The 26,397-nt window shown below is 46.4% G+C and overlaps 1 protein-coding gene across 3 annotated transcripts in view; it reads right to left on the bottom strand.

The window, feature by feature from the left end:
* Nucleotides 1–26,397, bottom strand: part of RALGPS1 (Ral GEF with PH domain and SH3 binding motif 1) — a 222,487-nt gene that overhangs the window by 178,781 nt on the left and 17,309 nt on the right. For all 3 annotated transcript variants that reach the window (XM_090274741.1, XM_090274743.1, XM_090274742.1), the window contains exons 2-4: nt 18,046–18,167; nt 14,855–14,962; nt 1,872–1,922 (exon numbers count right to left, since the gene is read on the bottom strand). In XM_090274741.1, the coding sequence (XP_090130867.1) occupies nt 1,872–1,922; nt 14,855–14,962; nt 18,046–18,102 (216 nt within the window). In that variant the 5' untranslated portion in view covers nt 18,103–18,167. The remainder of the gene's footprint in view (nt 1–1,871; nt 1,923–14,854; nt 14,963–18,045; nt 18,168–26,397) is intronic.

Raw genomic sequence — 26,397 nt, 5'->3', positions numbered from 1 at the left:
GGGGTCTGGCACCCCAGGTTTCAGAGGCTGCCCAGGTGACTCTGATGCGCGGCCACAGTTGAGAAGCACAGCTCCAAGCTAATACAGTCTTGAAAGCGAAGCATCTCCACCTTAATGTCTTGTCACAACTTGAAACCAGATATGCTTTGGATGAGGTGCCTTCCAAACTGCAGTGCCCTGGGGGACAGTATTGGTTTGCCCCTACTTGTGGCTCTGAAGGACTCCCCGCCCCTTCCCTCCTACAATCAGCCTGACATCGATCCCATTCCTCCTGGGCACACCGGGGTCAGGGCTCGGGGCCCACAGCAGGCTGGGCTGCCCTCCTCGACGCTCAGGTCCGAGAATACAGACCCACGTGTCTAAACAACTCCAGGTCAGAGCTAAGCAGGGAACATGATCAGCAATAGCTTCAGCTGAGAACTAAAGGTCCATCAAACAACTACTCCCCCAAAAGGCTCCGAGAAGTAGTGAGTTGTTCCAGTTTGTTTGTTTTTTTAAATGAGAAAGAATAGATAACTCCAGGTAAGATAAAACAGAAAAAGACTGGAAGTCAGCCAATTCAAAAAAGCAAACATCGCTCTGCTCCCCAAACCGAACACAACATGCACGTGCACACGCGTGCACACACGCGCACACACAAGTAACACAAATCATTGCCGCGTCCTCGCGTAAATGCTGGTTGCAGCCAACAGCACGAGCTCCCTCCCAACCTCACAGAGACTAGATGCCAGCTCCCAGAAGGCCTGGATCCTTTGTCTGACTTGGTCTAAGTGCTGCGTTTCTTGGCCTTAACAGCTACCATACTGTAAGAAGGGCATGTAAAGCGTGTTCCGGAACTCACAGCAGACCCCTCTGACATATCTCTATACGCCTCCTCTCCAAAATCCGCACCCACTCACCAGGCCGGGTCCCTCAGCTGTGCGTGCTCGTCCTGGCCAGGTACTCCTGACCTCAGTCACTGAACCCACACTAGACACGTGACTCAGCTGGGCTGGGCTGAGAGTCGCCGGTCTCAGTGTACACAGGGCTTAAATGGGGGTCATGTAGGTGTGGGTCCTGTCGGGAGGTCATGCTAACCATGTAGACAGACAGGAGTGAAGGCAGAAGAGAGAAGGAGAGAGGGAAAAGCAGAGGCGAGAAGCAGAGACGGCGTATCTCTGTTTGGTTCTCCAGGCTGCCTGAACTCCATGCTCATGGGTTCTGTAAAATGCCCCTCTTACTCCTGTAATCCATTCCTCTTCTGTCTATCAGAGCTACTTTGAAATGTATTTCTATCACTTGCTAATTAAAACAACAACAAAAACAACCCTGACTGAAATAACTATAAAGCCTTGTTATCAACTGCTAAGCATTTCCAGAAATTTTCAAATGAACTTTTTTAAGTCAACATTTTCTTCTTTATTGAATATGCTATTTCTACAAATGTACATTAGAATTTAACGTAAATATGGACGTGTTTTGCTTTAGCAACTGGTTTCAAAATCAGACACAAGGCAATCACGAGAATTTGGAATCAACAAAAAAAGCCATCTAGAAAAACGTTCCCTCACACCCCCTTCCTGACAGTGACCGTGTTCAGCAGGAGGAGCTTGGGACAGTAATTAGTGTGGCAGAACCTGACTCAGGCATGGAGGCTGTGGGCACCAAATGCCACAGCCCCGCCAGAGTGGACCAGCGGTTGTGACATTCCCTGGAGAATCCAAACGCCCGGCTCAAAGCATGAGCAGCGTCGAGAATGGAGAGCTCCTGGGTGCCCTCTTTAACGGGGCTTAAATCGACCACGTGCATTTTCAGAGACTTCCAGAGAGAAACCGAGAAACCAAGTCACACTAATGTGGCTGTGGGCTCAGCATAAAGGACAAGGTACAGACCTCCGGCTGGATGGCTTTGAACACGGGGATGTCCATCAGTGTGATCTGGCTCTGCAACGAGAGAGGAGAGGGGTTAGGGACCACAAAGGCAGCTGCTGTGTCGGTTTGACTCTAGAGAGTAACAACACATTCGTAAAAGCTATACTTTCCCCCTTGACTAAAAATCAAGATAGAATAGAGGAAAAAACAGGCAAATTTCTAAAATGCCTCTCCCACCCCTTCCCTCATCATAAATCTTGATCCACACCCTCTTTCTTGAATGTGAGACGAACGTCCAACTTAGAATTGGTAGTTTGGAGTGTGGGACTAAGAAGGGGAATGTTTTGTAGTTTGGATATTTTTGTACAAATTAAGTCTTTTTTCAAGCATGAATTACTTTTGTAATTTTAAAAAGTTGACAATGTTACAAATTATAAAGCTAAACAGAGATACTATTACTCTACATGTATAATTTTTTAAAATTGTGGCTTATGGAAACTGTCCATTTCTTCTGAAGTCCAAGCCTCCTCAAAATTACATGGTAGAGTAGCATTCAAGATGCCTCTGCAGACCAGTGTCGGACCACAAACTGGTTATTCCACAGCCGCAGTACATGAGGTAAGTACAGAATTTGAGAGCAAGCATTTGGAAGCTTTTATACCAATTTGCCATGATTCTCTTATTATATATTTTTAAAGATTTTATTTATTTACTATTTAGAGAGAAGGGAAGGGAAGGAGAAAAGAGGGAGAGAAACATCCATGTGTGAGAGATACCTGGATCGGTTGCCTCTCGCCCACCCCCAACTGGGGACCTAGCTCACAACCCAGGCATGTGCCCTGACTGGGAATCCAACCAGCGACCATTTGGTTTGCAGGCCAGGACTCAACCCACTGAGCCACACCAGCCAGGGCCACTTATTCTATTTTCTTTTTAAGTATTGGTCTCCTATAGATTGGAAATGAAAAAAAAAATTGATCCTTCACCCTTCACCACAACGAACTTGAGAAGCACTAATGCTGTCGATACAGAACACACGCATCTGGTTAAAAGGCTATTCCCATCATTAGAAGCTTATTGAGCAACAGTTAAGAGTCACTGCTGCCAACAATTTTTCAGGCCAAGGCATGGCCGGAGCTGACTTCACATGACCTACCTAGCTCCATATGTCACATGGGATGCCAGGTGTCAGATAACAGACGCCTCTGTGACAGCCCAGGGAAAGGGGAGCTGATGGCCTTCGGATGCCTCCTAATGCAAGAAGACACCCTGTCCACCAAACACAAGTCATCTGGGAGGACGTGGCACCGAGGAACGAACACGGGCTCTGCAATCAGCAGGGCCGGGGTATGTGTCTGGACACCACAGCTTAACAGCAATATTCTATTTGGCATCTGACAATTCTCCCAGTCTCAGGTGCCACATCTAGAAAACAATAATCTCTCTCTTATAGGATCTTTGTGAATGTTCAAGACAAAAGGTGCAGAATGTCTGGCACCTGACAGATGCTCTCTATATACATATGTGTGGGAAAGTGGGTATGTGTGTGCATGTGTGTGTGCATAGAGAATCTACATGTATAGGGGAGAGAGAGAGAGAAAGAGAGGGAGAGAGAGAGAGAGAGAGAGAGAGAGAGAGAGAGAGAGAGAGAGAGAGCGCATCTCTGAGCAGGAGAGGCAAATAGGCAGGTAGCTTCAGTGGAGAGCCTCTCTGTCTCCTCCAAAAGGCTAGGGCACTTCCTGGACACAGAGGCGAGATGCTGCTGCCTACGGGAGCTCGGCAGAGACAGCGGACAGCACCGGGACTGCAGCACTTGGGAATCCGCCCTCTTCCACCTCCTGGTCCACCCACCAGTGGCAAGGGGGCACTGGACATCAGCACATGCGGATCTGGCCTCATAATCTGGGTGTCAGGTGACTACTAAGCCCTGAGGTCGACAGGCCTGTGTGTCTGGCCGAGGCGGTACAAATGGGCTGACATTGCTCCTGCCAGGCCCATGGAGACACTGGCCAAGTGCTCTGACTTCTGGATTAATTCTGCCATCCTAGGAACAGAAAGGCCTTGTGAAAACAGAGCTGAGCTGAGAGCTCAGAGGGCCTTGGAAGTCTCTCCCACAGTACGCGTTAACTCCCTATCCGGGAGAGCAGCAGGATGTTTGCAATGTCATTTAGGAAAAGAACCAAAAGTCTGCTAATGTGAAAATGAGAAAACTTCCTTTCCATCCTGCCGTCAGTTCTAGGGTTTGCTACTGAATTTCCAAGTGATTTATTAAAATAGTGACTTTATGTTTCATATATTTTTTGGACGGTCCAAGTTTCGAATATTCATATCCCTGCTAACTGTAAATCAGAAAATGTGTTCAAGTATTTTATTCTAAACAAACAAGATCAACAGAGGTCACCAGGCTTAAAATAGACTGGCTGGTCCCAAACAAATCATCTGAGGGTTTTCAGAAGATTCCATTCTATCCTCTCAACTCCAGCCAGAAAAGATGCAGTGTCCAGAGCACGGATACATCACCACACAGGTAAAGTCATCCATTTACAAATCTCGTATCACTTTACTACAAAGCCAAACACCTGTGGAAAAGGTTGCTGGCGAGATGTCCTTCCCGGGAAGTCAGGGAACCCCAAGGCAGGCAGTTTTACCAAAAAGGGAGGGTGTGGGTAGGGGTGGGAGCTTCAGGGGGGGGAGGTCAAGTCCTGTCCCTCTCCACAGCAAGCTCTCAGCACCCCCTGGGAGAGGCCCCAGCTTCCTGGAGAGTAACGGCATCCCCTAGGGGTGCGGCTCAGCCTCCACAGAACACAAGACAACGAGACTCCCACGTCCAAGTGCAAACCCGAAACAGAGGGAAGCACATGCCTGGACTGATGCGCACACTCACGGACAAGCATCTTAATGGCTTCTCCTTATTTTTGGAAATAAAGCCTCAACACAGGATGTTCAATTAAGCTAGTCACTGGCAATGCTTTCTTTAATCCTGACCCCTTCTTCCATCTCCTCCTTCCTCCTAAAAGTCCAGCCTTTTAGGGAGATGGCCAGTCTCCACATATCTCAAAACATTTCTGTAGATGTGAAGCCTTCAGAACGAAGAGATCTACAGGGCCACTTCACGATGTGGCCCTAAAGAGAAAGACGGTATTATGTGGGTGAACGAGAGCAATGAGCCGGAAGGGATAAAACATCTCGCGTATGTTAAATATAGAGTTCTTCCCTCCAACAGTGGCTGGCTGAGTCCTCCCCTCCCAGCTACAACCTTAGTTTAAGGCCCTGCCAGCCCCCCAATAAACTAATAAAAAGAACAAAAAGTCTTGGCAGATCAGCGGTATGCCTTATAATGGCAGACCTCTTTTTTAAAGTGTATTTTATTGCTTATGCTATTATAGGGACCCCGATTTCCCCCTCTTTGCCACCCTCCACCTGCAATGCCCCTCCATTAGTTCAATGTCCATGGGTCATGCGTGTAAGTTCTTTGGCTCCTCCATTTCCTATAATATTCTTAACCTACCCATCTATTTTGTACCTACCAGTTACGCTTCTTAGTTCCTGCACCATTTCCCCCATTTTCCCTCTTCCCTCTCCCAGTTGATAACCCTTCATTTGGCCTCCATATGTATGATTCTGTTCCTGTTCTGGGTGTTTGCTTAGTTTTTGTTGTTGTTTTGTCTTTTAGATTCAGTTGTTGATAGTTGTGAATTTGTTGCCTTTTTAATATTCATGGTTTTAATCTTTTTCTTAAATGTGTCCCTTTAACATTTCATATAATAAGGGCCTGGTGATGATGAACTCCTTCAGCTTTACCCTGTCTGGGAAACACTTCATCTGCCCTTCCATTCTAAATGATAGCTTTGCTGGATAGAGTAATCTAGGTTATAGGTCCTTGCTTTTCATCACATTGAATACTTCTTGCCAATCCCTACTTGCCTGCACAGTTTCTCTTGAGAAATCAGCTGAGAGTCTTATAGGCACCCCTTTGTAGGTATCTCTCTTGGTGCTTTTATGATTCTCTCTTTATCTTTCACCTTTTGCATGTGAATTATGATGTGTTTTGGTGTGGTCCTCTTTGGATCCAACTTGTTTGATATGCTCTGTGCTTCCTGGACTTACATGTCTATTTCCTTCACCAAATTAGGAAAGTTTTCTTTCATTCTTTTTTCAAATAAGTTTTCCATTTCTTGCTCTTCCTCTTCTCCTTCTGGCACCCCTATGATTCAGATGCTGGTACATTTAAAGTTGTCCCAGAGGTTCCTAAGCCTATCCTCGTTTTTTTTTAATTCTTTTTTCTCCTTTCTGTTCTGGTTGAATGTTTATTTCTTTCTTATGTTCCAAACCATTGATTTGAATCTGGCTTCCTTCCCTTCTCTCTTGGTTTCCTGTGGCTTTTTCTTTATTTCACTTGGTGTAACCTTCATTTCTTCCTTTTTGTTGTTGCCGTACTCAGTGAGTTCTCTGAGCAACCTGATCACCAGTGTTTTGAACTCTGTATCTGAGAGGTTGGCTATCTCCGTTTCCTTTAGTTTTTTTTCTGGGGTTTTGTTCTGTTCTTTCACTTGGGCCATATTTCTTTGCCTCCTCAATTTGGCAGCCTCCCTGTGTTTGTTTCTGTGTATGAGGTAGAGCTGCTTTTACTCCCTGTCTTTGTAGCATGGCCTTTGTAGAAAAGCCACCTGTAAATTGTGTGGGGTGGAGCCTCAGGAAATTGCCAGGGCAGGGCAACCTGCTTCACTGCTGTGTGGCTCTGTGTAGGGAGAGGGCTCAAAGAGGGGACAATGCTGCTGCCTGGTTTCTGGAGGTTTGCCTGGCACTCGCCCAATTTCCAGTCACTTCACCCACTTCCCATATGCAACTTGCACCCTGCCAGCTGCTTCCCTGGTGGTAAAACCCAGATTGGGTGGGTTTGCATATGTTCTAAGTCTGTGTGGACCCTTTAAGCAATGAAAATCTGGCAGTTTCTTCCACAGCCCCATCCCCCACTGGTTTTTACAGCCAGAGGTAATGGGGATTTAGCTTCCCAGTGCTGGAACCCTGGGCTGTGCAGTCTGGCCTGGGGCTGGGATTGCTCGTGTCCAGCCCTCCTGATTTTTACCTGCCACACGTGAAGAAAGGTGGAACCGTCCTTTCTGCCCCCACCACTGCTGCCTCCGCGCTCCACCTCCTCTCCACCCATCTCCATGACTCCTCCCCTCCTACCTGTCCAGATAAATGTGGCTTCTTTAAATCTATGGTTGCTGGACTTTTATACTGCTTGGTTTTCTGATGGTTCTGGGTATCATTTGTTTTGAGATCTGGTTGTAATTCTTTCTATGGCTGCATAAGGAGGCAAAGTGTGTCTACCTAGCCTCCATCTTGACCAGAAGACCTCTGGACTATCTCTTCAAGTGTGCATTTAGATCACTCTGTCAGTGCATAACCCAGAGGGTTCACAGAACAAAAAGTAATCAGCTCCAAAGACACATTCCTGCTTCTACTCCCAGAGCCACAGGAAGCACGTGTCTGGCCATTTTAGAACTGGAGTCAAGTAAATGCAAATTAAACAGGAAGATACTATCTGTCATCCATCGGTGACATCAGATCTGCCTGGACCATGAACTGCTCTGTTTGTTCTTTTTGGAAAGTAATCTGGCAGTAACTCATAAAGTTTGTAACTTTTTAGTTTTTTTTTTAATTTCAAACTTAAAATAAAGTTGCCAGAATAATATGATGTACTCCTACCACCTTTCACATAGCTTAACTAATTATTAACATTTTCCCTCGTCTGCTTTATGTCTGTGTATATAACTATACATGCACATTTTTCTGAACCATTTGAGAGTAAAGTGCAAATACTATGACTCTTCACCCGTAAATCCTTCATCGTGGTATTTCCCAAGAATAAGACGACCATCTTACATAATGTTAAACTATTACAGTCAGGAAATTTATCATTAGTACAACAGTATTACCTAATAAACAGTCCACATTCAAAATCTGCTAATTATCTCAATACCGTTTTGCACAGTAATTTTGTCTTGAACCAGAACCATTCACTGCATTTAGATATTATCTCTTAAAAAGTGAAATTAGCATACTTGTTGACATAATAATCCCTATACCTATAGACAAAAAAGCACTAATATAGAAACAGATTTTATATAGAAGTCTACATTTAGATACAGATATAAATATAGATGTTTACTGCGCCATTATTTTTAGTAGCAAAAATCTGGAAACAATCTAAAAGGTCATCAAAAGGGACTTGGTGAAAAAAAGAAATCATGGTATATCCAGATTCTGAAATATCATGCAACTATTAAAAATAGAGAATTAGGTCTATATAGGTTGACCCAGAAAGATGTCCAGGATCAACTGATGAGGAAGACAGATTCCAGCAATGCTTTTTGCTCTGCCTTCAGCCACTGGGGGATAAAAGGACTGAGATCAATTTGTAGAGCACCCCCAGTAAAAAATGAGAACCTTTTAAATAATTTTAACCCTTTTTATTATGCAGTAACACATATTTATAGATAACCACATTAAACGAATGCATGGTTTGATGACTTATTATAGTATTATGGATGAACACCTTGTAACCACCACCCAGGTCCAGAAATAGCCGCCCCAATCAATAGATGAATGGGCAAAAAAAAAGTGTGATATACATGCACAATGGGGTATTATTCAGCCTTAAAAAGGAAGGAAATCCTGATACCTGCCCCAGGATGAATGAACCTCAAGGACATTGAACTAAGTGAAATAGGCCACTCACAAAAAGACAGATACTGTGTGATTCTACTCATATGAAGTACCCAGAGTAGTCAAATGCATAGAGACAGAAAGTAGAATGATGCTGAGGGTAGTGGGGAATTGGAGACTTGTTCCATGGGTACAGAGCTCTGGGTTTGCAAGACGAACACAGTTCTAGAGATTGGCTGCACAATAATGTGAACATACTTAACACTACTGATCTGTACATTTAAAAATAGTTAAAATGGTAGCCTGGGCTGGGTGGTTCAGTTGATTGGAACATCATCTTGTACACCAAAAGGCTGAAGGTTTGATTCCCAGTCAGGGCACATACCTAGGTTTAAAGTTCGATCCATGGTCACGGTGCGTATGGGAGGCAACTGATCTATATTTCTCTCTCACATTGATGTTTCTCTCTCTCTCTCTCTCTCTCTCTCTCTCTCTCTCTCTCTCTCTCTCTCCCCCTTTCTCCCTCCCTCCCTCCCTCAAATCAATAAACATATCCTCAGGTAAGGATTTAAAAATATATAGTTAGGATGGTAAATTTTATGTTACATGTAACATAAGTCACCTCAGTGTTCCTCTAAGTGCTCGGTCCCAGTCACAAGTCCCTTCCTCCTGTCAAAAGTAACCACCATCCTGACTTTCTTTCCTCAAGTCTCTATAATTTTATCAGCCAAGTGTGTAAACCAAAGCATCACAGTGTCATCTTGCCTGTTTTGTTTTTTTTTAATTTCATGTATATTTTTAAGTTTCTTTTAATCTATAGGTATTCTCTCCACTTTTTTTTTTCCTTACAACGTATCTGCTGATGAATCCAAGCCATTTGACCTACACAGTTCTCCACACTCATGGCGCAGGTCAACGCATTCCTGTCCTTGGTATTTCCCAAAAGTTGGCAGCTGGGGCCAGAGACTTCATCAGACACAGGTTTGACCCCTCGGCAGGACTGGAGCGGTGCTGCGTTGTTTCATTGAGAGGCATGTAATTCCTCTCTTTTTGTGATGTTCCCAGCTGTTGATGTTCAATGCTTAGATCTATTCATACACTGAGGTCATAAAGTGATGATATTCCAATTCTATCATTTCTCTCCCATTTATTAACTGAAATAATAGAGAAACTTTCTCTCATCTATTTGGTTACCCAGTATAGTTGAAAAGTAAAAGGCAGGACAAATACTGGGTCCTTTCCTTATATTTCTCAGTTTCTAAGCAAATAAATTGTCTCTCTATCATCATCCAATGATGATGACCTATTGTTCAATGGGTTTCAATCAACTGCAATTATTATCCTTTTCAAGCTCACATTGTCCCATCCCTGGGCAGTGGAAGCTTCCTCTAGCTAGCTCCTGAGTCCTTCTGACATGGCCCTAGTTGTCCTTAATAGCTTCCTTGCTGGTACTGGAAAGACATACCAGGTTATCTTGAACATTTGCTGTCCCAGACTTGGAATCAACCAGTTATCTGGGAAGCCATGGAGTCTTTGAGTGACAAATAATATTTCGAGACCACAATCTGGAATTCATACTGATATTTCAAAATCAAATTCAGAACACTTTTTTCCCTGCTATCTTACTTCTTCTGTATTACATCTGTAGCTCCTTTCTTCCATATCAAAAATCTCAGTCTCAAGGACACAGGGCATATAGGATTCCAGTATCCCATAACTACTCACTTACTTTATCCTATATTATACACACAATGGTATCAGAATAACAGTACTAAGGCTAACACTATCAGTATAATTACTGAGAAAAGTTACAAAATTTTGCATATGTTCTCTCCATTCTCTTCCATTTTTATAGTTTATACTAAATATAACAGTCATGCATGTCTATCACATGGGCATACAGCCATTACATACTATACCCTCTCCCTTTAACTCTCATTTAGCCTTAACTCTCTTGTAAGTAAATGTTTATTGCTCTCCACCAGTCTTTAGAGTGATGTTTCTCTCACCATTTTCACTGTCTGAAGCTTGTTCCCTAGAAGATTCTTCAGGAAGGGCTCACAGGAATAATATTCTCTGAGGCCTTGCTTGTTCATCATAGTTTATCAGGGTCCTTTATACTTGAAGGTGTTGCTGGATATAAAATCTTTGGCTCACTTATTTTTTCTTTCTTTGATTTATTTGTTATTCTACTTTCTTTTGGCAAAAAAGTGTTTCTGTCAAAAAGACTAATGGTAATCTAATTTTATTTCTCTTATAAGCCATTTGCTGTTTTGTCTAGATGCCCAAAGGGTTTTCTTTCATTTTACTATCCAGTAGTTTACCAAGAATATGTCCATGGTATTGACCATCCTCTGTCAACATTGACAGCTTTATCATGTGCTCTTTCAATATGTAATTTCAAATCTTATTTTTATTTCGTAGAAGTTTTTTTAAATTATAGGTTAAGTATCTGTTCAGTTCCACTGCCTTTTTATTCTCCCCTTTCAGGTATTTATTTCTATTATCTGTGTGTTTGATCTTCTTTGCCTATCATCAATGTTTGTTGCTCTTCCCAGTCTTATTATTTCTTTCTTCATTTATTTTGATATTAATACTTTTCCTGCCTTAAAGCATTTCTGTTATGTTTATGTATTCTTGTGTTCCTTCTAGTTCAACTTCCATTTCCAAAATCATTTCTTTATTTTCACTTCTTTCCTAAATTGTGTCATCTCATTCCTGAAATTTTTCTACTTCAGATTTACGCTGTTTAAGGCTTACAGCATAATCTTAATGTCTCTGAGCTCATTTTGAAATAGAGGATTTCCATTTTCATTTGCTTTGTGACATGTCTTTCTGGCATTCTTTCACTATCTAAAGGGATCCTCTCCTTACTCTTTCTTTAAATGATAACTTAAAGATTTGACAAAAATAATTTCTGCTTTTTTATTTTTATGTAAATTAGTTTTCCTGAACTCTTTAGAGAACAACATGGCTCAGGGTAGCTCTTCAAACTTCATATAGCTCTCCTTTTGGTTGCTTTCATGTAGTGTTCAAAAACATGCGGTTGCTTTTTGAGATTTCTCTCCCTCTCTCTCTCTCACACACACACACACATATTTTATTTATTTATTCATTTTATTTATTTTTCCTTAACCATAACTTCCCCTGTTCTGATCATTCTGACCCCGCCCCCACACTGAATTCCTCTCTGGCACGGAGCCTTGCCCTGGAACTAAGCCCTGGTGGGTCGGTTTCAAGAGCGTCGAGGGACCAGGCCACAGATCTCCTTCACCCATTAACTAAGTGCACAAAATCCTCCTCAATTTCAGCTGCTGTTCTCGCATTAACCTGCCAAACTTTCCAGTGAACTCCTGTTGAAAACTCTGGAGATCTCCTGTTCCCAGGTTAGCCAGGTGCCCCCACGCTTACTTCTGCTCTCTCCTGTACAGATGCTGATACTCTGCAGGTTTTGTAGATGGTGTACCCCGGCCACTTGTGCTTGGAGTCTGATAGGGATAACTTTTCACCTAGTTTTATTGTAAACAGTGTTAATGGGTTTCAGAGTTTGCTATGTGGGGGTTGAGAAAAAATAAAAATCTATGCTCTTGTCAACACCACCTTCCCAAAATCACTTACATGGTTTTTAATGGACTTTTGTATCTCGCTTTTTTCTTTCAAAAATACCAGGTGGTCTGGTTCAGTTCCAACACCTGGCAACTCCAATGCTTCCCCAGAGACCAAAGGCTCCAGGGGACCTGGCTTCACATCTAAGCTAAAGACACACTGGCTCCGGCAGGGGCAGCCCGAGTGTTAGCACTGCAAGGTCCAAGTATTCACCACCCTCCCTGCAGTTCTCCAGCCTCAGCCAACTGGCCAGGGACCGGCCGAGCAACACTCGGGGCTCAGACTAGAAAATGGGGCCCAAAGTCGCACCAAAGAGTCCTGCTGGACAACGCTCTTCTAGGTGCAGCCTAATTCTCTGCCCGTCCTCACAAGGAACAACTGGAAAGGGATTTTAAGCCTCATTATTGCTTCGTTCCTTTCATGAAGGTAAAAAATACAACTGAAAAATACAACAAGCAAGCAAAAGCAAATAGAATATAGAAGCTCAGCCATCAGCCAGCAAGGTCCGCGAAGTCTTCTAAAGGAGAGGCAGGACAGCTTTGTGGCTAAGAGCACAGACTGACATCGCAATGCCCGAAATGGTGGCCCCTAGCCCCATGTGGCTCTTTGAAATGTCACTAGCACTTTAAGTTTAAAATACACATTGAGTTTGGAAGATTTACTTTGAAAAAAAAGAGTACAAAGTATTTCAATAATTTTATGTTGCGTACATGTTGAAATGATATTTTAAATATACTAAGTTAAATAAAATATATTTTTTAAAGTAATTTCACCTCTTTTTTATGTGACTACTAGAAAATTTAAAATCACACATGTGGCCCAGATTATACATCTGTTGGATTATGCTGGTCCAGAATGTCAGACAGCCCTGGCTTTAGAGCCCAGATAGACAGTGACGCTTACTGTTTGAAGAGGTGACTTTCCTAAGAACTGACTTGCTCATTAGTATATTGAGAATAATGGATATACCTGATTTATAAGGCTGTTGTGAAAAGTAAATTAGAAAATGCATGTAAAACGTTTAGCATAAGACCTAGACATAATTCAAAAATGGGAGCTGTCCTTATATTTCCATCCAGCATTAAGTGCCTAATGAGTAGATGAAGGTTCCAGACTTTCTGTCCACACCTGACCCAGGCAAAAAAATTAATCTCCTAGATCCTTAGGTTCTTTATTAGAAAATCGGGAGCTATAATCTGCCTCATCAGTTGTTCTGAGGACTAAATTCTATCAGTCAGCATGGGTCTATGGAGCATGTACTCTGAGCCAGGCACCATTCTGGGCACTAGGGATAGAGCAACGAACAAGCCAGATAAAGTCTGTCCTTAAGAGTGTATATTCCAGCAGAAAAAATATATACCATAAAATATTATTAAATAATGTAATGTTGGCTGGTAATCAGAGACATGAAGAAAATAAAGCAGGGCCAAGGAAGAGAGCATAATGGAAAGATGCCACTGATGTAGCCCGTGCAAGCCCTCTCCAAGGACTGACATTGGAACGGAGGCTGACACATGTGGAGGAGAGCCGTGAGGGCTGAGGGAAGAATAAGCACAGGCCCCGGAGGCAAAGGGATACCGGGCTAGTCTGGGGGAGAAAGGCGGCCACCGCACAGCTGGAGAGCAAGCAGATCGGGGCAGGAGAGTCGGCTTGGCCAGACCACAATGGGCACTGGAGGCCTGGCAGCAACTCTGGGTCTCATTCTAGGACGAGGGACCCACTAAAGAGTTTTACACAGGTTTTAAACGGATCTGTCAGGCACAGTGAAGGAGCAGATGCATGTGCCAGGCTCAGGGTGGCCTGAGCAGAGTAAATATGGGAGTCAATGGTGGCAGGGCAATGAGAGGGGGCCCACTGAGCTCCCACAATGCCCCGCAGGGCATGACACCTGTTAGAGCCTGGCGGACAGGGAAGAAGTGGGCCTGGTGGGAAACACTCCGTGGTTCTGCAGAGAAATGCAGCCCTGGGACAGTACTCCCCATCAGGCCCAAGGTCCCCAGAGCCAAGATGCTCTCTCTACCCATTAAGTGCAAAAGGAAGAAGCCAAGTCATAGCAAAGCAAGGAACCGACTCTGCCCCTCCACCACAAGAACTCTCCCTGGTCAGACCAGCCGTAACACACTGGTTGAAGAGAAAACAAATTTTTAAAAATTTATCATTACAAAAATTGCCCAAATAATATTGTCTATCACTGTAAAAAAAAAAAAAAGGTCATTATAAAGGGGGAGCAATGAGGGAAAAAGTGGGACAACTGTAATAGAAAAACAATTTTAAAAAATGGTCATTATAAAAATGTACAGATAAGTAAAAATAAGAAAAATTAAATTCCAATTACCTAGAATCCTATAACTAGAAAGTAAAGTAAATCACAAGTTTGGCAATATATACCCCAATATTTAAACTATATAAACAGCAAATCTAAATCTTTTCTTATGCAAATATGTATTATACATGCTTTTTGAAAATGGCAGTATTCTCTATAAATTGTGCTGTAACGGGCTCCTGTCACTATTCATATGGACTGTGCACACCTCCCACGGTGGTTCATTTCTAGCCTGAGAGCATCCTGCATGACACTGTGTGGCGTTTCAACAAGAACACCTCGTTCAACGATCCCCTGTTGCTGGGGACACGGCTTGCCTCCAAGCCGAGCAGAAGGCCCCGAGCAGTGGCCCGGCCCAGCGCCCAGCTGTGCGCCCGGCTCCCACGTCAGTCCTCTTACTTACAGCAAACTCCTCGGGAGTCACTTTCAAGACATCGAAGACCACGGCGTCGTAGCTCTTGCTGGCATAGTCGCAGCTCTGGCCCTCCAGAGAGTCTGAGCTGCTGCTGCCCTGTGGGGGACGGGGAGAGACATGCCACCTGAGCAGCCTGGCTGACTCCAGAGCCACTGCCTGCCACCCTTCAGAACTGAGGCAGCGAGAGCGACAGGACTGTATCATGATCAAAGCCTCTCGTTCAGGGCTCTCCTCTGTTCCCGGCACGGTGCCAGGCACTTCATATGCATAATCTCATTTAATTCTCCTAACAGCTCTGCGAACACACTGCCACTCCTCCCACTCTACAGCTAAGGAAGTAGAGGCACTGTTACTTCCCCAAGACATCTCAGCCAGGAAAGTGAACCACGGGAACAGTTACCCCACCTGCTCCGACCGGCTGCGTGGTGGGAGGTCGGGAGTACAGCCCCCTCCGTCTTGAGAGAGGACACGCCTTCCCATCTGAGGAGGCCTGAGACCGCCTGTTTTGTTACATCTTCCAACCATTACCTAGTTTCACCTTTTTTTTCCTCCTTGAAGCCACTGCAGGAAATCGTCCCACAAACGTTACACTGGCTTGCGAGGGTTACTGCATACATGGGCCATGCGGACTTCAAAGCCCGTTAGCTGAGGAGGTGAGAGGTAACCAGCTGGCACTGGAGGTGGGCGTGAGGGCTGTATTCCGTAAGAGCCCCTTTTTATGGAGAACACTGCGAGTCCTGCAAGTGCAGAAAGGGTCTCCCGTGAAAGAGCGAGTTAAAGCTCCCGAACGTGGCCAGGTGCACGAAACCCAGCACTGCAGGGATCCCGGACTGTGAACATACCTTCTCTTCGATTTTATTTAATGTCATCAAATTCTACTTTGGGGAACCAATCCCACTTACCACCCAAAAACTTTGCCCCGTTCATACTTGGTTTTATTCGTCTTGATCCATGAAGAGGGATTTTGTGGTTTCCATTACCCTCAACAGCTTGGATTGGGATTTAGAGAATATGCTTTTATTAATTCCTCTTTATTTCACTCTTTCCAAAATGGCTATATCTGGAAAAACTTTGCAGTCTTACTGGAAACTAGTGTGTTTGGGTCATGAGGGAAACCAACAGTCAACAACTGAAAACGTGAGGTTAGAAGGAGGAGCAGACACTTAAACCTGTAGATTTTAATAGGACTGTGTCATTTAAAGGTTTTACAAATGAGTCTACGCTACCAAAACTCTAAGATGATCTTAAGAAACAGCGTAGCGTGGTGGTTAAGAGCGCGGAAGCCAGACAGGCCTGGTTAAAATGCCAGCCCACACTAGCTGCTGTCTGGCCTCAGGCGAGTGACTTCATCTCACTGAGCCTCAGTTGTCATCTGGACACGGGCTCTGTGGGAACCTACCCCCCGGGGCTGCAGTGTGGGTTCTACAAAATGAAGTTCCCACAGCAACTGGCAGAAGCCTCTCCCTCCCCACTGGGAGGTTCTGGTTCTCGGGTCCTCCGGGCCTGGGTGGGCTCAGGTGAAGCGACTTTAAAAGTTGTATGGGTAATGAGACCATCTTCCCTGAGGGAAATCTGTGTCAAACTTCTGAAAAGTTCTATCGACTAACCCAGACGCCTCTGGAACTGGCCCTCTCTCTTGCCCCTTAGCCTCACGCACACCCTGGGCAGACCAGCAGCTGCCCTTCCGCACCCACCCCCCAGGAAGCAGGCTGAACCAGGTGACAGGGCAGAGTCTCTTCAGCACGGTGCGGTGTCCTCATAGTCAGGAGCAAACTGCTCAAGAGTCACAGAGGCCTGGCCTTGACCGGCTACATGACTGGAAGCCAGTTTATCCAACTCTCCCTGCCTTAGTTTTCTCATCTATAAACTGGAGGTAGAGCAACAATCCGTCCTGCATAGGGTTATTGTGAGGACTAAGTGAGATAATGCCTGTGAGCGTGCTAAAAAAGGTGCCCGGTGTGCAGTCAGCACTAGTCATGGGTGTGTACCTGTGTGTAAACGTGTCATCCAATCATCACAATTTATTGAGCATTTCAATTAGACAAGTATTCATTCACTCACTCAATACATATTTATCAAGTACTTACCATGTTCCAGATTTGCATATTCAGGTATGTGTGTGTATGCATATGCATGTGTATCTATACACAGAGAGTGGAGAAGAAAAAACTTCTACTCTAGATGGAGCATAAATTGTAAACAGAAACAGACACCTGATTCCTCTAGTTACCAGAGTCCGGTCCTGGGATTTCAGGTTTTATAACTTTGCTGTAATGCCCATTGCATCTGCCTCAAACACACATTCATACAAGGGTCCTTGTTTAATCAAAAATTGCCCCAAATACATTTATTGGTGGTGGTGGTAGCAGGGAGGGCCGGGGTGGGGGCGTGATGCAGTAACCTATATTGGCGTCATCAGGGAATTTTAAAAGGTACCCACAGTCAGCTTTTCAGAACCAGAGATCAAAATGAGGAGACTTTTGAAAGATTTATATGAAATGAATTAGTTCCTGTGAATTTCTAGCTGATGACACAGGGTCATTTCAAAAGCTCAGCTCAGCTGGGAGGGCCCTGTGAGCTCGGAACACTGAGCGCTGCCAGTCTGACACAGGACCAGACAGTACACACAGGACATGGTGGCATCCCTGGGCGTCAGATGACACCCACTCCCGCCGCATGCCTCTGTTCCGTGACCCAACTTGGAAAACAAACTCCCAAAGCCCCAGGGAAAAGGCCGTAGCCCAGGCCACTCTCCGACCACCAGTCCTTACAGCCATTTCCTACTGAGCAAGGTAAATAGGAACACAGGGCCAGTTGGAATCACTTCTGTCTGACTTCATTCCGGAATGTGTGACTTATTTATAATCAGCAGCGGCTTTTCTTGGGAAAGGTCTGATCTCTTCTTGCGACCAAAATGGAATGTGGCACTTGCTAAGACTGGACTGGGCAGGTATTTGTTTTTCTTTGAAGAGAACGACTTCAGAAAACATGCTGATCCTCAGGACTGCCGGCCTCCCAAATCTCACGCCTGGCGCGGCCAGGGGCCTCGGGAGCGCTAAGAATGGTGGTATTCATAGAACCCTGCAGGCTTGCTGTCCATGACCGCTGGAGCCCGGCCCCACTGAGAAGAACCGCTCCCCCCGCCTGCCGCCACTGCCCAGACCCTCGCATCTCTGTACCTGTGGAGTGGCAGAGGTGACCAACACGCTAGCCATCAGACCATTCCTCTTGTACATAGTCTCCAGGCCACAGCGAGCTTCAGGGCAGCCTCCGTCGGTGACATAACCTGTCTGAAGAAGCCCTGCAAGGCAAAGGAGGTCATCAAAACCAGCCCTGAGTGCCAACTAGATCCCACCCCTGGGAAAAGTTGTGCGAGCCTTGAGCAGATGACCCTAGGGGAGACCTTTCATGAAAGGTGATAAGCTGGTAACCTTTGGGCCAAATATGGCCCACGGGTGTCGTTTGTTGGACATGTACAGGTTTTAATTTTTTTTTTTAAATTAGTCACCAGTGTTTAAAAATGAAAAGGTATCACACAGAATTCTGGATCTCTGACTTGCTGAAAATAGGAGTCCCTGGCAGGACTGGGCCCACGTGTCTGCATGGCGACCACCGGCGGGGCTGAGCAGAGCTCCCCACCTGTCCTGGGCGACCATTTTACTATGCGCCTGGCCCGAGCAGGCACTAGACTTTGTGACCTTTGCTTTAAAATGAAGGCAGGTGAAGAAGACAAACCAATTCTACTGTGTCTCCCTGTGCACCAGACCATTTAATCAATAACAATATGGATAGCCCTGGCTGGTGTGACTCAGTGGATTGAGTGCCAGCCTGCGAACCAAAAGGTCATTGGTTCGATTCCCAGTCAGGGCACATGACTGGGTTGTGGGCCAGGTCCCCAGTTGGGGGCCTCGTGAGAGGCAACCACACATTGATGATTCTCTCCCTCTATTTCTCCATCCCTTCCCTTCTCTCTAAAAATAAATAAATCTTTTTTAAAAATGTGGATAACAGCTAATATTTGTACAGTACTCGCCCCATGCTGTGCATTTTACACACCTCAGCTCACTGAACCCCCACAGCAGGCCTCAGGCAGGTCCTAGTGCTACACCCGCATTGCACACACCAGGAAGCTGAAGGACAGAGAGTCAAGGTAGCTCATGCTCTGGTGCCTTTGCTCATGCAGTCCCACCATCCCATCATCATTCAAGACCCTGCTCGAATGTCATTTCCTCTGGCTAGCATGCCTGGACCACCCAAAGCAAGACCAGTTGCTCTCATGCCCGTGGGTACACAATTCTAGCAGAGCACTTATCACATTGCTGAGCATCACAGAACGGCAGCCACGCCGACTCTGCAGCAGGAATGCGATGGGGGAGTAGGCAGAATGTAACGGGGGAAGGCAACGGGAAGGCAAAGGTCCCAGTCGGAAGCCAGCTGCAGTAATCCAGGCCATAGATGAGGCGGGCCCTCGGGGCTAAGGCGACAGCAGTTAAGTCAGAGAGAAAAGAGACAGACTGGAAGACAATAAGGACGGAAATCCACTAGCGATGGATGAGAGCCGAGGAAGGACAAGCTGAGGATGAATGGCTTCTGGCTGGAGGCACCAGAACGATGGCGAGGGACAGAGAGGCTGTAGCAGGGGTAGGGAAAGATGATGAATTGAAAGTGGGACATGCTGGGTCTGTGTATGGTGCTCATGAGAAAGTCGACCCTGGAGAGCAAGGTAAGCCCAAAGGTCACTGGGAAAGATGGTCTGGAGGTAGATGAAAGGGAAGAAAGTCTCAGTCTGACCTTGACTCTGTCTGTATACCCACTATGCTTCCTATGGGCAGCCTGGGCTAGAAAGACAAATAGAGTGCTTGTTTCCGATCTGAATCCTGCCTGTCTCGCCACTGACGAAAACAGTCTAATTTATGGGCAGCAATTCTCAGACAAGTGATATTTCACATGCTTAGAAGAGGCAGACCCAAGCGGGATGGGAGCTCCCTTCCAGGGCCCAGAGAAAGCCCCACCCAAGCACCTTCAGTCCCTGAGGCCTGGCCAAGCCCCAGCTCCTCGTACGAAGCCCTTCCCAACGCCACGGGAGGGCCCCTGAAGACGGGAACCAAGCCTCCCAGGCTGGACTGATTGGACCACAGTGACCACCTCACCCTCCTGGGAACTCCGGACCCTGAGATACCAATCTCTGCTGGTTAACCAAACGGAGGCGCTGCACCCTCAGGAGGAGAGGCCGGCCAGGTGCTGCTGGGCACAAGGGCACAGGTCAGAAGGCGATGCAGAGAGAAGCCGAAGGGAGAGCCGGGTCTGAAAGAGAAGGAAAGACGGGGCCTGGTTCCCACTACTTTGTGTTAAATGCCTCTCTTTTGGTGTCAGAGAGTTAGATTTCCAGAAGACCCTGACCAAGGCTAGTTCCTAAACACCAAGTTCGTGCCAAGCCACCAGAAACCTGACCCTGAAAATACAGGGGCTCATCTGAATGGGGGAAGATGTGTGCCATCCTCCATCCATCCATCCACCCATCCGTCATCCATTGAGCTCCCACATCATGTCGGCACGTTCCAGCCGGTTCTCAACCATTTGGTGCCTTGGACCCATTTGGCAACCTGGTGAAGCCTCTGGGCCCTTCCTCACAGAATGTTTTCAAATACATAAAATAAAATTACACAGGATTACTCAGGAAACCAAATATATTAAAGTACAGTCATTAAATTATTTTTAAAACAATTTGTAATGCAGTACTATATGTACTTCATGCAAGGGAATATATATATTTATTATTGCATTAAATAACAAGATCTGTTGGTGGGTCTGAAAACTACATACCACGATTCCAAAGCAGTTATGTGCAGAGACATTCGGAGAGGCGCATCGCTATGATGTGATATGAAATATCTGTGATTTTTACTGGTGACGAAGTCCCAGATACTGTTACTATTACTGTGGTGCATTGTCTGTATTAGTAACTGAGAGAAATGCTGTATTTCAGTTAGAAGTTTGCGAAAATAAAGATGTCATTTTTTTCCCATTCAGATCCAGAGATGCCTGGTCAAGAGCCCCCTCCCCAGGCACTGAGGACAAGCAGTGAGCAGGCCCTGGTCCCACAGCATTGACGTTCCAGAGCGGGAGTCAGAAAATACACGTGAACCAAGAGGATAACTTCAGGGGATGAGAAATGTCTTGAAGAAATAAAATAAGAGTGCAGTGCAATATTTGCCAGGGTGGTCACAGGAGGACTCCGCAGATGTGCTATCTGAACTGAGCCTGAGGAAGGAGTGAACCACAGAGGAAGGGCAGCGCAGGAACAAGGGTCCTGAGGTGCACGCGGGCCCAGGAGCTTTGTGACGGGGGCAGACGCTCATGGCTGGAGCTTAGGAAGCGGGAGGCGACGGACAGACAGGCTGGGGCCAGGGCAGGAAGGGCTGTGCAGGCCACGGTGGGGAGTTGGGTTTTCTCTGGAGTGCACTAGAGGGTTCTGAGCACGGGAGTGACACGATCCGATCTGTTTTTGAAGATCACTGTGGCTACCGTGCGGAGAACCAGGTTGCAGGGCCACAAAAACAGGAGGGGGGAGCCAGGGGTGGGCATGAGCTGCACTGCTGGCCATGGGGAAGAGGGGTGGTCTGGGAGGGGCAGCGGGTGAGACAGAGGAGACTTGCTGATGGACTGCTTGGGAGGGGAAAGGAAAACAGGGTGACCTGAGGCTGTGAGGACTGGGTAGGTGTTGACCTGACAGCCACATGCTGCCGAGCAGTTCATCCATTCGTTCGCGCAGCACCCATCCTCCGAGACAGCTGGCAGACCAGTTCTGGGGATCCGGAGTCCAAGGCCGCCCTGCCCTCCAGGGTCCTGCAGTGCGGTGGGGAAGCAAGTCCAGTAAGGACATGTGCTGTCGCAAATCACAGGTTCTCCTTGGGGGGAAGCGGGGTCAAAGAAGACATCACTGAGAAGAGCTGTCGAGCTGGGTCTTCAAGGATGAGTTTCACGGAAAGGGAAGAGAACGGGGAGGGCAGTCTGAGCATGAGCGGGAGCGCGGAGGTGTGAAAAGACACCTGAGACGCCAGTGTGCCGGGAGCACAGGGGAGTGGACTTCCCCTTCTCGCCTTACCCCAGCCTCTGTCCATCTCAGACTAAACGGGCACCAGGGACACAGCAGCAGAGAAGCCAGGCAGAGAGGCAGGTTTCACAGACGGCCCTGACACCACAATCACGGCGACGCCCTGCCTCCGGGTGACTCCCTCACCTGCTCGGTAAACATGGCAGAACTTTCCCTAAGCCCTGAGCTGTGCAGAGGAGACAGGCCGGCCCCTGGCCCCGAAGGGTCACATGTGGCCTGATCATCACAGTCATCCTGACAAGTTAGCAGACACTTTGTTGCAGGCTCTGGCTAAGGGTTTATATGCATTAAATTTATTTCTTAACAAATCAGCAAACTGGCGCTCAGAGGGGAACCACACTGTAACTCGGGGATACATTTTCACGTGACCACATTGACTGTATTCCCGGCTACCCCAGACGCAGTCTAGCCTAAGCCTAAGGGCACCAGCTTTTTCAGTTTGGTCATATTCATCTGCGCACACCAAACCCTATCTTTCCACCCTGCCTCTGCCTCTCCCACCTCTTTCTCCCTCTCCCTCTCTCTCTCTCCCCCTCCCTCTCTCTCTCTCTCTGGGCTGCTAACGCCTCCTTGGAAACCAAAACACTGCAGGAGGAAAAGCAATTCTCATGATGTAACTTTGCAAGCACGTGGCAGTCGTATAAGGACCGCAGAACAATCCCACGTCTCTTGTTTCTGTATGACAGAGTCTGGTCTGGTGTGTGTGGGCTCCTGAGGAGGGGAAGGAAAATCCCATATGCAGTGGTTGGTTTGCTTCCAAACTCAGAATTCTGCTTCAGTGTTTCAGGTTCAGGAAACCAAGAAAATAACATGAGACAGTCTGGTGCACACCACTGTTGAGAAGGCAGAATAACCACTTTTTCCTAAGCTTATGGAGGTTATTTCAAAGAAAATACACACATCCAGGAGTATTCAATTATAAGAGCGTGATCTCTTCCAAATGCTCAGACAAGTATGGAAATGGATGCCACGCCCGGTTCAGAGCCCGCGTCCCTGGCGTGGGGCGTGCTGCGCTCCACAAACGTGGTCGGAGCTTCCCGCTTCTTGTGTCCAACAGAAGCTGTGACAAAGGGTTTCTGCCCACAACCCCCCCACCAACTTTTGGTCCACTTCAGGGGCAGTGAGTGCGCATACACACACACACACACCAGCACGCACACACGCATGCATGCACCCTGAACCACACACACACAGACACGTGCACGCACACACGCTGAGCCACAGACACAGGACCGAGCTCTGTACTGCCCAAAGGTTTCCCCCAGGGCACCCATCACTCTGAGGCTGGACCACTGGCCGGGAGCTCAGGAAGGCCGGCCAGAGCCGGCTGGCGCTGCTGTTCTCGGCCTCCTCCTGGCCCTCCCCAAACTGGCCAAACCTCTTCTCCTGGCCCGCAGCAGCGCCTGGTGGCTTTCAGAGAGGCCTGGCCAGGTAAGCACGTGGGACCTGCGATGTCGCCACTCACGGCGGGGCTCGCCCGCACCCTCCCCGACTCCTTCAGAACACCCGACACCTCACCGCCTCTCTGGGGGGGGCGGGGCTGGGGAGGCCCACAGGCCGCCATTCCTCCGTGGAGCAGAGAAGCAGCAGCGCGAAGGAGAGGGGGAGCCGGGCTTAGAGACTGGGGGTCTGTGTGCAGGCACCGCGAAGAGGGGCTACAACGTGAAGCTGAGCAAACCTGGAGGAAAGGGCCGGCATGGGTTTCTTCTCGGGCAGGGGGGCACCTGCACTCATGGAGCCGAGGCAGCGCTGGCGCAATCAGGCAGCGAGCCGCACACCCACGGGCGGGCGCGGACCGAGCCCCACAGCCTCACAGTGTGTGCTGAAGCCCGAGAAGCGGGGGTGAGCGGGCCCATCTCATCCTCGGGACCCTCAGTTCTGCCTGGGGTGCCCAACCTTTTCATGTAAGGGGACTTTCTGAACTTTTTATATAAAAGTGATACATGTACAAGTTAAAATTATTTAAACTGCAAAAAGGTACAAAATAGGAACGTCTCCTCCCCCCACAGCCCCTGGTCCCTGTGCCCAAGGCTACCCCGTTCACACAGTGCAGGGCAGCATTTAAGCACCATCCACATATGTATGGATGTAAATAGTATACAGATAAATAAGTATACAGGAAAAACAGTTTAGAGACCTTCCTTTTCAACACTGAAAGTAATTTAGGTCTCTTTTTGACACTTGTTAAGAGAAACCCCTGATAACAAAGACCTATGATAAATTACCAACCTTTTACGTGAATCTGTGGTTTAACAACCACAGCGGTATCTGTGCCCATGTGGAAGGGAGCAGGGCATGGCTGCAGCGCCTATTCTTCAGTCTGTGGACACACCCAGAGCACACCTGGGGGCGGTGGGGGCGAGGGGTGGGGGCACAGCAGCCTGCAGCTCAGCACGCTCTGTGAGCTGCTTCCTTGCCCCTGGAGGAAGAACCGGCACCACTCAGACCTGCCCTGGAGGAGGGCAGCCCAGGCAGGCAGAAGAGGCTCATTTTCACAAGAGTACCAGCCAGCCAGGCACCTAGAACAATACCTGGCTCAGTGAAGTTCCTCGTATGAGATGCTTTTACTCAATACATATGTGAAACAGAAGCACCTAACCAGACCATAAATTTCATCCAATGGGGATCTGATGTGACCTTCTGAACAGACTAGGGAACTGTCACAGATTGGAGGAGACTAACCAGACCCAACAACTAAATGCAGGAAGGAATCCTGGACTGAATCCTGGATCAGAAACAGAACATTAGGGGACACCAGTGACATCTAGGGAAGGCCGGTAGTTGGTTCCTAGTGGTGCATCTATGTTATGTAAGCTATTACCATGTAAGCTGGGTACAGGGTATACGTGAATGTTCTATAACATATTCCTTTGCAACTTTTCTGTAAATCTAACGTTATTTCAAAATAAAAAGTTTGAAAACTTAAAAGGGGATTCTATACCCTTACATCCCACCCCACCCCCAAACATACAGGCAGTCTCCACAAGCAGGCCTGTGACTAGGGGCTTGCCATTATTTCAGAGCTACAGCTCAGGGTGTTCAGGTTCGGGTATTCTATGCCAGTGCCGTGTGGGCCAAACACGCACTGTCTGTGGCAGGCAGAGGATGGGGGCAGGAGACAGTTTCCCCTAAGGAGCAGGGGATCCCTCTCTCCTAGTGTTAAGACATTCAGCCACAAAACCCACTGTTCCCTCTATCCAAACAAAAAGTGGCTAGAAAATGTACTGGCACAAGAGCTTCCCAACAAAAACATTTATATCTAGAAATAAGCTTTAAAAAAAGTACAAAATTCATTTGAAGCAGATGATGAAATTTTACTGAAAGACAAAAAGAGGGTTTAAAATCAAAGGAGAGAGACTTTACTTCTCTTAATGGAGACAATATTGTAAAGACATCAATTCTCCCCAACTGATCTATATAAAAAATGTAAGCTCATTCTAAATCCTAAGGGAATTCATTTTAGAATTCAACAAACTGAGTTAAAATTTCATCTGGAAGAATAATTAAAAGTAGCTAAGATGTTTTCAAAAAAGAAATACAATGAGAAGGAACCTGTCCTGCCAGGAAGCCACATGGAAGAGATGAGTGTATCAGCAGGGCAGAACACAGTCCAGGAAAGGGAATCAGGTATACATGAGAATTAATAGCTGACCAAGATGGCATTTCAAAAAGTGGCAAAAAATGGATTATTCAACAAATGTCCATGAAACAATTTTCTATTCACTTGAGGAGGAATTAATTTAAAAACTTACCCAATATTATATAAAAGAATAAAATGTTGAAACATTTGTCTAACTTTTTGGTAAAAGATTTTATTTATTTTACTTTTAGAAAGAGGGGAACAGAGGGAGAAAGGAGGGAGAAACACTGATATGCAAGAAAAACACCAACTGGCTAACTCTTGCCTGCCCCCAACCAGGGACCTGGCCCACAACTCAGGTCTGTGCCCTGACCAGGAACCAAACCAGCTACCTTTCAGTCTATGGGACGATGCCCTACCCACTGAGCCAAACCAGTCAGAAGAAGAATAATTAAAGATTAAAGACTGAAGATTTAAACAATATTCCCATAAAAATACTAGTAAAAACACAAATCATTTTTTCATAATTTTGGGGTGAATCGGTCCTCTCTGGGGTGATACAAAAGTGAGAAAACAGAGGAAAGAAACTATTGGTATATTTAACTATATTAAAAATTTAAACTTCTGATTAGGAAAAGACACTATGAAAAAGATGAAAGGCAATCAACAAACTAGGGAAAGGGTGTTTGTGATGTCACATGAAAGATGATGAAGTAATATCCTTAATATAAAAAGAATATTCACCCCCCCACACACACACACACACGAGAGCTGTGGCTCAACCTGGACAGACGTGTGGCCTTGGGCAGAGGCTTGTCCTCAACAAAGAGAGAAGCT

The sequence above is a fragment of the Furipterus horrens genome, unplaced genomic scaffold (genome assembly GCF_987537825.1).
Source record: "Furipterus horrens unplaced genomic scaffold, mFurHor1.1.pri manual_scaffold_4, whole genome shotgun sequence".
In the NCBI taxonomy this organism is placed as follows: Eukaryota; Metazoa; Chordata; class Mammalia; order Chiroptera; family Furipteridae; genus Furipterus; species Furipterus horrens.
The sequence above is the reverse complement of the archived record's forward strand: the minus strand, read 5'-3'. Positions and strand labels throughout refer to the sequence as shown.